At 38.7% G+C, this 12,411-nt stretch overlaps 1 protein-coding gene across 1 annotated transcript in view; it reads right to left on the bottom strand.

Moving 5' to 3' along the window:
* OFD1 (OFD1, centriole and centriolar satellite protein) overlaps positions 1–12,411 on the bottom strand; it is a 34,246-nt gene that overhangs the window by 8,724 nt on the left and 13,111 nt on the right. Inside the window, exons 10-16 of the mRNA XM_009278539.1 lie at positions 11,598–11,671; positions 10,819–10,910; positions 10,500–10,689; positions 9,709–9,839; positions 9,227–9,338; positions 7,190–7,801; positions 3,166–3,292 (exon numbers count right to left, since the gene is read on the bottom strand). Of these exons, the coding sequence (XP_009276814.2) occupies positions 3,166–3,292; positions 7,190–7,801; positions 9,227–9,338; positions 9,709–9,839; positions 10,500–10,689; positions 10,819–10,910; positions 11,598–11,671 (1,338 nt within the window). The remainder of the gene's footprint in view (positions 1–3,165; positions 3,293–7,189; positions 7,802–9,226; positions 9,339–9,708; positions 9,840–10,499; positions 10,690–10,818; positions 10,911–11,597; positions 11,672–12,411) is intronic.

The following is a 12,411-nucleotide window of genomic DNA, read 5'->3' as shown; positions in this document are numbered from 1 at the left end:
TAACAGAAAACAGTCCAAGGCACAAGGAATTAAAAAATATTTGACAAAAGAATGTTTTCCCTTTAAGAAAGTCTTGGGAAAGCAGCAAGTTCAAGAAAACTATTGCGACCTCATACCCTTGCTGTGTCACGAGGAACCCAAGAAAGCAACTACAACCCACAGCTGTCTGCCCAGACCCTGGCCTGTTCTTTGCAACACAACTTGCTCATACTGTTCACTCTTCAGGCAGCGTGGACTCTACAACATCCTTCGAAGAAGTACAGATCCTCACAGTATTAGAGCATTTTCCCGTATCACCTTAACATGCAGGTTAACACTCAACCTTCACTTTGTAAGGTCTGTCACAGGAATACAGGAAATCTGAGACATACTGTAGAAAATGTGAATGAGCAAGGAAAGAAGAGACAGCCACTTAAAGACACTAATCTCGCAGTCCCTAGAAATCCCAACAGCTTTTCAAGGCCAAGAACATAAAGGCTCTCCCCAAATTCTAACCACAAGACAGACCCTCTCTAGATTAAATGTATATTGAGGACTTGGTAACAACAAAATAAGAAAGCCCTACGAATGCCTGCTAGAGCTGCCCCAGGACAAGCCATCTTTCGTCAGCCATCAAATCTGGAATGATGGCTAGCACGTTAAGGCCAATTCAGTATCTCTTCTTAGGAAAGAAACATTAAAAATTAAACACTCGAGCATTTTCTGAAGACATCTATTCAGGATTCTCAGTTTTGGAAAGTGGAGGCACCACTGACCATTAAGAACAGAAGAATTTCATACATGGAAATAGGAGATAAAAGGAGGAAAGAGAAGTCATTTTTACGCAGCTTAATGTTGCCAAGTTATTCATTTACTTAAAAGAGATCTTAAAAAAAACAAAGGAAAAGAGAAAAGTTCTGCTACCCATCCCCTTCCCACAGGCGAAGGAGACTGGAGATTCCTATTCTGAAAACAGTTATACAGGCACATGAACAAGCTCTCCAGAGAGAAAAAAAAAGTTAGCATTACAGCTTGTTAATGAATGAAGTGAGAATGTACAACTGCCTTGATTTAAATTCTCAAACAGACAGCAGAAACTACCGAGCTTCAATCAGCAAAAGCTCGTCAGTCAGGTCACAGATGTGAAAAACAGAGACACAATAAAAGAGACATAGCTGTGCTCAAGGAATTAGTGGCCTTTTTTCATTAAGGGTTTTTGTGCGCATCAAATATAACCTCAATAGCTTTTGAACATCAAGCACATGCAAAAGGCCTGTTCTGATACGGGAAAGATGAGAGATTATCACTACTTCGGACAGGAATTTGTGATGAGCTTGTAGTTTTACCTTTTTCTTGAAAAATTATTTCAAGTCATTGAAACATGAAGTTTACCTCTCTAAAGACCCAACATCATCTTCTGAAATGAAGTTTGTCCTCAAATTAGTCTACAGTGTCAGCAGGAGTTCTTGTTAGCCGTATCGGGATCACATTTATATGGACGGCACAGAAACCTACTAGAGGAATCAAACCTGACAAATCCCAAAAGAGCCCATGACAGCAAACTGCTAAAAATACGTTTGCATTCAGGTAATTCATATGAGGGTGAGGATCTCTGATTGGATTGTTGTAAATAAGACATGCCAAGTGATAGTTAATTGGCCGCTGTAGTACCTTCACATTCCCGTTTGCAGCACAGTACAGGCATTACTCTTACTCAAAAAAAGTATACAGTCTAAATTTTTAAATTATCAATATGGTCCAAAGTTATGGGACACCAGGAGAAGTCAGATATGTCATGGACATATGCATACATTCCTCACACATTTAAAAAATAAGATTTTTTCATAGATACTATACATAGGCATGCAAGTCAGTTGTTGTTTAATTCAGATTTACTTTTAGGAACAGATTTTACACTTTTAGGAAACTTTTACAAAACACGTTTTCTGAAATTAGTGATTAATGGAATATTTATTTATTAGCAATGAATCTTTCATTCAGCTGTCTGAAAGTAGTCTACTGTGTAAGGAAATACAATCAAAGGCAAGGTCTACACGGACACAATACATTTCAAGCGCTGCAGAACTTGCAGCTCTTGAAATATGAGGATCCACAACACACATTGCTTTAAATAACAGCATCCGATGCTTTCAAAAGTTCATCACAAAACTGACACATGAAAAGTAGAAAAGCAGAGAAGAAGGGGAAGAGCAGAAGTTTATTGTTAAATCAGCAGAGAAGAAGGGGAAGAGCAGAAGTTTGTTAAATTTAGAGCTGTATCTAAGGAGATATCTGCAGCAGCCTGAAAACCAACAAAGTAAATCAGCCTGACCTGAGCCCAGGAACATCTAAACTTCGCATGACTTGTATCTGTCAGGTGTGCCTTAGTGGTGACAGCGCGCACCAAATGAACCACCTTCTATCTTCGAAGCCACACACGGTAACAAAGCAATACTTACATTGGTTGAAGCAGCACAAACTGAAAGTGCTGAGCAGCAGTTCTACGAAGTGTTTTAATCACAGAGGAACTAATATCCCTAAACAGCAGAATTTGAGCTAAGTTTCAGTGATGGATATTTATCAGTTTGCTCTATCTGCATTAAACTAACATGTGCTTAGGATGCCTCACAGTCTCACTCTCCAGGCTTTTTAGTCCTTTGGGCAGTGGACTTTTTAGGCTCTGGAGCTAGCGCTACCATTACTATTTCTCCCCAACAGAGGGAATCTTTGGAATAACCTTTCATCCTTGCTCAACTACACCAGCGAAATGACTTTACAAAACACTTTGTAAATCAATCAAGTTTTACTTTGTCATAGGACAAGACATTTTTTTTTTTTTTTGGAAAAAAAATCGCATTCATCTGAAATTTCCAATGCACTTGAGGTTTAAGTATTTCACTGCACATAACTTTGTACTGTAAGGAAGCACAAATTTAACAGAGGTGAAAATGTCAAATCATATTTGCCAAAGGTGTTTGGATTTGGGAGGAGGGAGCGTTCAGTTAAAACTAAGTTCCTCTTGAGGCATGATATTGAAGAATGGTAATCTTTATCCATCTTTAGAAAAGTTCTCACTTATAAAATCAATGGCTTATTTTAATTGTAAAAGCAGCTATCACCATGAAATGTTAGATAAATTTTTCTTTAAAAAGCAGGCTAAAAATGTTGCTTTGTAAATAATGTTACCTGATTTTCTGGCCACGACTGGATGGTGAGGAAGAAACAGACTCAGAAGATGAAATAGGCTTTGAAATAGGAGAAAGCACCGGGTCAACACTCTGCTGTGAAGAGGCAAGGTACGAGCCACTGACATCTGCAGATAAAAATCCCACAATTTGTATTAGTCAGTTATTTGTCCTACCACTTCTCAGACAAGGCTGGTTTTTACAAGACATGCAAAATTGGACTGTGCACACACCACCACTACAGGGCAACTAACATCCAAACCTACCAGGATTAACATGAACTTTCTTGTACTCGTTATTTCTTTTTTTTTCTTTTTTTTTTTTTTACCCCTCCTGTATGGCAATTCTCCGCTATAAGCCTTCACCATCATAAACTTACTCCTCACAAAGCCTATGATTATCATCACCCCGTAATATGTCCACGTTCCCCACAAACTGCAGCCCCTCTGCCAAACACCAAATAATTTCTCCCATGTTGGGCATTAGAGAAAGCAGTTACGGATCCAGATTTCAAGCTAGGGATGTGCCTACTAGCCAGCAAATGATAATGCTTGAGGTGTCCCAAAGGCCATTCTTCATTAGGAAAGTTAACCTGGAGGTTTCATTTCTACAGATTTGTTAAAATGGGTGATGAAGCAAAGAAGAAAATCTTTGAAGATTTTATCCTCTTATCAACAGCTGTAAAGTTATCTGGGAAGGAAAATAGACAGACAGTATGACTAGAGAAATCTTGAGTTTCCTAGGAAACCAAGGTAAAAATCAAAACCCCTGCTTTAAAAAGGCTTTTATGCAAACTGCTGGACTTTGCAAGTTTGATTAAAGTTTGCTTTGCAATCTTCATTATCCTTTCCTGTGCAGCTGCAGAGGTCTTTCATTACTAGACTGTGAATTATTATTTTTTCCACAAGATTGGGTATTCACTCAGTAAGCAGGTATTGTTGTTTTTCTTCTCTTTATTGACCAAATAACTTTTACTGTAGTCAGTGCTAATTTGGCTCAAGAGGTAGAGGAAAAGCCATTATTAACACTCCCATACCTTAAGTTCTTTCAGGTGGTTGTATAAAAGCGCACGCCGTTCACAGTGCGCATCATACTGCAGAAGTCAGGGTGCTTCAGACCAAGGCTGCCCATGGATTTTTATCTCCAGACAGCCCCTATGCCCATGCAACACAGACGAACACCCTCAAAGGAAGCTGAGCACTAACAGAAGGGGACCCTTCGTTATGTCATACTCGTAGTATAGTATCAGCAGTACCTGTCTGTGGTGAGAACCCTCAGCCCACCCACATCCAATCTTTTATAAAACAACCTGTCAAATTTTCACCTGCAGAACAAATGGACCAGAACATCACGTAGTACTTACCACGTGCACCTCCTCGCCATAACACATACTGCAGGGTAGGACACAGGTAGCACACCAAACATCTCAAATGGTAATTTACTACAACCTACTACTATTTAGAAGTTATCTAGGATTGAACTTACTGTTTTTCTACTAAAAGACAAATAGCTTGAGGTCTTTGGCTCACAGTATGCTGTCTTGCAAGACTCACCAACCTTGCTCTTTCTCATCAGAAGGTATGAAGTTTGGTCAAATAATGATCAAGGTGAAAAGTACTGATCAATAGGGAGCATGGGTCAGATGGCAATCCAATTTTTTTTTTCCCCTCGGTAACTATTTCTTGATCCGTGTTTCTGTCCAGAGACTGGAGACAGTAAGCAGGGGAAAACAGAAAAGGACCCTGTCCTACTTTCAGTTGCTCTTAAAGAAATGGGCTTACTCCTTCACAGTAGAAAGACAAAGCCTGAAAGATGTCCAACATGCATGGGCTTGGGAAGGAAATACATGAGATAATTTAAAGGAAGAGAGAAAACCGCATAACCCTTCCACTGGCAGACTATGCAGTAAAACAGCTGCTAGATCTGCCAACTGCAAGTATTTTACAGGACGACACACTTCTTCCTTTTATCCTTCGAAGATAGGTGCTGACAACTGAGCTGCAGTTTGTCCTTACATGAGTTGACTGTGGTATACCTCACTTAAAGGAAAATCAGATCTCAGACTCATGTGCATGTTATCTTTCACCTCTTAAAATTTATTCTGACCTGTTCAGACTGGCATCTTCAACAGCACTGAAAAGCTCCATGGAAGCTTCCAGAATGACTTACAGTTTTCTAGCAAAGACACATCTGGTGCTTCAGCCATCTCTAGCACGAAGGATAACATATATACCAGTATAAAAGCACTCCTCCTCCAGTGGGGAAGCAGCAATCTAACTGCAAGCAGATAAATCACTCCACAGCACATTAGCACCGAAGCTACAGCGCTTACTGGGGCAAGTACCACAGCAGTTCACCTTGAGAACATATCATCTAGCTGCAAACTGGTTTCCTACACTACATACCATTCAATTTCTGTAACACCTAAGTCAGGTAATGCCCTCCTTTGTTATTCAACTCTTATCCCCCTCCAGAACAAGTCGGTCTTGTGCATTAAGTACAGAACAGATCCAATGGAAAAAATAGATCAGCCATCGTGTAACAAGCTTCTGACAGGTACAAAGACGGGAAGGATTGTTAAGGTTATGCACAGAACTTTAATTTTGACATTTCCTAATTTTACAACAAAACCCTACTTCTACGAAAGACTTTTTATGTGTGCAGTATTAAATGAGAGGTCTGTAAGTAGTTTATACACAAGCTGACAGAGAAAAGTTAAAACATAAAAGATTGCTTTGGAAGTTAAAGTTCTCAAGTATGTTTTCAGTCACAGAGCGTGATATTCTACATGCAGAAACACAGAGACAGCCACAACAGATCAGGCTGTTTGTAGCATGTTTCTAACAGTGCCCATTACTAAACAAAACTAAACTAAAATTCCAAAAGGAGAATACTTATATCTTACTTCTGGCAACATCCGCCCCGACCTTTCCTCCATCAATACTTGGGCCCGCCTGACAGAGAAGTTTTATTCCTGCATCTGTACTTGTTGCCACAGAAGCAATAAATTCCACAACTTACTCATGGTATGAAAAAGTACTTCCTTCTCTTTCCTTTCAATTTCACAGAATTCTGGGGTCTGTGAAGCAGTGATTAATCGATCCCTTTTCACCTTTTTCACATCACTCATTGCTTTTCAGATTTCCCACAGCCCACCTCAGTCAACTCTTTTCCAAACTAAGCTGCTCTTCTTATATTTAACCCTCCTTCACGCAGAAGCTGATCATTATCTTTTTTTTGCTACTATCTCTTTTTTTCATCCTATTAAATCCACTTTGAGCTAGGGTGACAAGAATTGCATGACTCAAGAAGCAGAGGTACTGCACATTTGAAACAACAATTCTTTTAAAATTTTCAATTCTTTTCTATTTTGCTTGCTTTTCCAAGTACTGCCCATTTAAAAAAAAAACCTACTAAGTAATTACTAGACACTGTGAAATTAATAGCAAATTACAATTTTCCAATCGTGACCAAACACTAATCCCCTTCCCCTCACAATTGCTCAGGAATATTTGATAAAGATGTCACAGCAAAAAGAACAAACAAAAGCAAATCTGGACCTTTCAGACTGGAAAACTCAATTTAAGAGAAGCCAGATGAAGCGGTCTTCTGCTGCACACTAACTACAATAGCTACACGAAAGATACAAATACAGAGGGAGGGTTATTAAAACTAGGAAATTACCATTAGTGTTGCATAGTAGTTATACTTAATAGCAACTTTTGAATTAAACTCTGCATAGCATAGTTACACCTGTAGCGAATGATACGGCATAGTCTTCTCTTTAAAGCTACCTGAACTAAGTGCGGTATGTTTAGCCTCCCTCAATGTACTTCTCCAGTACTTGTTTCCATAAAGAAGCAATACTCCAATCAGATAGCGTATTTTGTCTCTGACTTCTCCGGCCTCTTAGCAAATAACAAATGAGTGAAAGACTATTCCTGCTAAACCTTTCTCTTCCCACAGCGCAGGAGGAACGCCAAGTAAAACCCCAATCCCACACCACATTAACAACCGTGACTTACCATCTGAAATTTTCTTGTTACTGAGATCTCTTTCCAATTTGGAAACGGGAGTAGAAGAAAGGCGTCTTGAAGAAGATGCTCCTCTGTGTGGTGGCGTTAAGGGATTTTTAAAGACATCAGCCTGCCCAGTTCTTTTGATGTATTTTTCACCTCTTGGACTGCTCAGGGGGGAATGCTGGGAGCTGGGATTATCCTCTAGAAGTTCATGCTGGGTAGTCAAGGGGGGCCTAGTAATAGCACACTGTAGAAGTAAAGGGGACTGCATCTTTCTCGGTGTTCTGCTTGCAGACGCGCCCTGCGTGACTCTGTGTTGGTAGTTCCTGTAGGCTTCTTCCAAATACTCTGCCTCTTTTTCTAGTTCTTTTATTCTAGCTCGGGTTTGCTCCATACACTCCAGGTCAGAATCTGGAGAAGCACTGCGTGGCTGTAACTGCTGACGATAGCCAACTCTTGGCACAGCATTTACCTTCATCACATCGGTCATAACCTGATTCTTCAGGAACGCGCTATCCACATAAATATCATGAGGTACAACTCTGTCACCAGTGAAGTCAAGGACAGAGCGATCGACAAGCGAAGGCTTTGGATTCCGATACACTTCATTTTCCAGAGCTAAATGATAGCAAGAGAAAGTGAGCGACAGTACAGAGTGAGAGAGGGAGACCCGTAACGAAACAGAAACAGTAGAACACGGCATTTAAATTCCAGTTTGATCAAAATTATTTTAACATGGAATTGGCTTAAATTTTGAGAATTTAATGGGTTGATTTAAATGTATGTTTAATGTAGCTGCATAGCTGCAAATTATCACTGATACTATTTTTTTAATATATAATCCTTCCATGTAAAACTACCTGAAGTATGCACTCTACAATGTTATTTCTTAAATTATGTTTAAATAAATAAAAATTAAAACATCACCACTTTGGACACATTATAACCAATCATGCTGTTAAAGGGTGAGAGACACAGGGCAGGCCACATGTCTTAACAGTTTCCTTCTATTTAGATCAAAAAAAAAATTTCAAGAAAAACAACATAGCACATAGATAATGTAGGGGTTTTTTTTTTAAAAAAAAAACCCTAATTCTCCAAAATTGTCAGTTAAATTGAATGTTTCGGGGCTGTCTGCTTCCTGGTTTGCACTTGTATGCTTCAGCAAGCCCAAAAGACCCATCTATAGGGCTGTATCTTTCCCAGCAAAATGACAACCTTGTTTTTATTCTACATAAATGGTTCTTCAATGACATCCTTAACCCTGATGCAAAATAAAAGTCCATGCAGTACTTTCAGTCATTTAATTAAATATATATTTGCTATTTTGACAGTAATAAATTTCCAGTTCCAAATAGTACCGATACTTGTACCATAGATGAAAATGTACGTATTGGTCTAGTGAATAAAGTATTGCATATACTGAACTATGGTGCAACACATGCTGTATGTAATGAATAACCATTGCAGAACTTTTAGTTATCATACTTGATATTAGCAATTTGACAGAAAGGCATCTTTAGAACTACATTTCTTCAGCAGACTGAATTGCCTCACGCAAGTGCCTCTCTCTTTCTAATGCCCAAACAAGGTGCGTAAGTTATTAGCCTTGACAACAACTGTTTAAAAGTTAGATTCAAATTTGTGAGGTATGCAATACAATTTCAAATTGATTATTCTTATTATGAACATTCAAGAATCAAAATGCATTAAAACACAACTCGCCTCCTGGAAAACAGTGATTATGTTATCACCAAACATTAATGTCTTCATACTGAGGAAAAACAGACAATAAAAACATGCAAGTATTCAGGGAGGAATGTTTTCCCTTCCTCCTATGTTTGTTTTCTGAAAGGAAGGGAAGTTGTAATCAGTCTGCTTTTTAAATTGGGCTTTTAAATAGATTTTGATTTTAAACTTGAAATCTACTCACTGGTGGTATATTAGTTCTATGCAACTGCAGTTTTTTTAAGCTTCTGGAAATTCTTACACTGGTTAGGTAAGTGAACTTTATAAAGGACTGCTCTGGTATAAGATACAAACCTGCCTGTGTTTGTTTCACTTGCAGTTTCAGTTCTTCAACCTGCACATTTAACTTCCTGACAGTAGCTTCGGAGTCCAACAGTTGGGTCTTTAACTGGGCACAACGCTCAACCTATAGGAGATCGAAAGAAAAACAAAAAAACAGCATAATTCAAACAAAAAGAAGAATCTCAACTGGCTGAATACTTGTTCCGAAATGTTTTTCAGGTCCAGTCAAACCATATACACATAGTATCCTACTGAAAGTCAGTGCTGACAACTTACTGACTTGGAAAGATTTACTTTGGTTATGTTGTTGGGGGTTTTTTTTGGTCGTTTTTTGGTGGTGTTTTGTTTTCTTTAGAGTTGTTTACATAAAAACAAGCAGAATACAAACAATCCCCATAACTACACACTAAATGGCCTGCACAGGGGCATAGATAAACGTGAACAAGATGACAGGAAGAAGAAAGGATTAAAATTATTTAGAAAGAATAATTTACCTCACTTTGTAGCTGCTTTTCCAAAACCTGCCTATGACTTTCAAATTCATCCAGCGCCAGCTTCCTTGAATGTTCCATTCTTCTCAGCTCCATTTGGCAGGCCAGGTGCTCCGCCGAGGGCTGGGACAGCTCTACCCAGAAAGAGAAATACTAAACACTCAGCCACAGAATAATGAGTGTGCACTTTTCTACATGATACCCCTTCAAAATGTAAACCTGATTTGTTTTTGGGAACATAAGGCTTTGTTTGAATAAACTACTTAGGGATTTTTTTCTTCCTTTTACAAAGGACTGAAATTTTTGTTGGCGTAGTCATTTAAGAACTAGACCCAGACTGTCCTATTCTGGAAGAAAAATACATATCCCTACCTTACGTAACTGGGTGTACATTTCTACTCTCCCGTAATCTCAAATGCCCATTAAAAATACTTGGCACTTTATAACTATAGTCAGGCAAGCACTTAAAAATAATTAAGCAATGTTCTTTTACCATTATTAACCATACTAATTGTATGGTTAGAAATACTACACTGCTTTTTTCAAAGGGTGAAGGGAATGTTCTTCATATTACTATAGCTATCACTTAATTCAGGATTTCTACTATACAGACATATTGAAGAAAATAAACTTATAATGTCAAGGACTGCTTCATTTTACACAAACATTAGTTGGGGTTTAATGCAAACTACTAGTAAACATGATACAAAGAATGTAGGTTAATGAAAATTCATTTCTAAACAAATACTTTAGGGAAACATAAACAAGAAAATTACTAAAACATTCACACTGACTGTCTCGAAGATGCTGGTTCTCACTGTGAGTCTCATCCAACTGTTGCCTAAGTAGTTTATTCTGCACTTGGAGCTCCAATTTCTCCTCCTTTAGCAAAGGATAGTCTGATACCTCTTTCAGTTTTTCTGTCAACAACTGATTCTGCTTATTTACCAACAGAACTTGGGCCTTCACTGACTCCAAATCCAGCTGCAGATAAAGAACAGTTTAGAAGCTGTACTACTTAAGAAAATGTGAAACAAAAAATATTTTTTTTTTAAATGTACCTCAAATGCACTAATTAGAATACAGCTTCTTTAAATTCATGTCTATAATTACCTCAAGTTCTTTCGTGCGTGATACAGCTTGCTTGAGTTCCTCTTTTTTTGAATTAACAGCAATGGCTTCTTCATGCAAAAGCATAGCTTTCTCTGCAGGGATGATTACAAATGCTGAATTAAAATTAGTAGAGTATTACAGTAAAAACCTGTATCAGCAAAAAACAGTTTAAGCTGCTAAGCCCAACATTCAATTTAATTCAAGACAGAAAAATGACTGTCATACACACTCCTTCAAAATTAAGTAAATCACACTGTGTATATATACACATATGCATACATATACTCCTTTAGAATTAAGTAAATCAAATTCATATGTACGATATATCATTTCTTTCACATGTCCCTAACGTAAAAGTCTAAATATGTTATCTGTCCCAGCTCTCTTCCTCAAGCTCCAATTAAACATCTTGTGCACAGTAAATGTAGAAACTGGCAACCGTTCAAGGGTATGGTACCAGACTGTACCAGAGTTCAATTAGAGAATGAATGAGCTAGTAGGACTTCAGAAGGAGATGGGAAACTGGAAAAGCAAAATGATTTGCAGCCTCTGTGCGAAGCAGCAGCTCGCAGTTCCCACTGCATTCTGAACAGCAAGGAATTGCTGACCTGTCACAGAATCCTGCTACACGTTTTCAGAATTTATTTTGATGGCTTTTCTGTCACTTATACCACTGTTACTGAACACTGTGACTGTTTAGTAACAACAGTGTTTTGATACCTGTTAGTAAAAGCTCTAGAGATAAAGAGCTACTTTATTAATCTTGGAGAGATGGTTACCTTTATTTTTTTTCTCATCTTCAGTAACTTTATTGGTTCTGGCTATGTATTCTTCTTTTAATTCAAGCTGATATCTAGAAGTAAAAAGAATTATGTATTCCCAAAGTATGTGTGCGCGCACATCTGCATGCATTTGTGTAAACTGCAGTCTTTCCCAGACTGAACTATAATCACACAATTATTTATTGACAAGATTAGTTATTGCAGAGCCACTGAAATAATTGGAAAGGGCCCTGCCAATCACCTCATTCAACCACCTGCTCAAAAAGCAAGACTACCGCCACCTCTACATCAGGTCAGCTGTGGTTCTTAACTAACTCTTGAAAACCTCGAAGGATGTGTATTCCACCATCTCCATGGATGACCTGTGCCAATGCCACACTACCCTCCCAGTAAATCTTTTTTCCCCATGTCCAAGCTGAACCTCCCAAGCCACAATTTACAGCCCCTGCTATATGAACCCAGAGGTCATGTCTGATAGTCCCATAACTATCTTGACAGACCTTTACTAGGCCCCCTCCAGTTTCTTCATGACTTTCTTGAATTGAGGGAGCCCAAACCTGGGCATGGTATTCCTAGCACAGCCTTAACCAATACCTGAAGGGGATAATAACTTCCCTCAGTCTGTTGGCCATGCTGCTACTAATGTCGCCCATCATGCTGTTTGCCTTATTTGCCAGAGCGTGCTGCTGGCTCATAGTCAACCTGGCATTCACTGTAACTCCCACGTCCTCTTCAGAAACGCAGCTACTCGGTCAATTCCTTTTCCCCATTTATGCTACTTCATAGGGATATTCTGCCCCAAGCGTAGAGT

The sequence above is a fragment of the Aptenodytes forsteri genome, unplaced genomic scaffold (genome assembly GCF_000699145.1).
Source record: "Aptenodytes forsteri isolate BGI_AS27 unplaced genomic scaffold, ASM69914v1 Scaffold434, whole genome shotgun sequence".
NCBI classification, from domain to species: Eukaryota; Metazoa; Chordata; class Aves; order Sphenisciformes; family Spheniscidae; genus Aptenodytes; species Aptenodytes forsteri.
The sequence above is the reverse complement of the archived record's forward strand: the minus strand, read 5'-3'. Positions and strand labels throughout refer to the sequence as shown.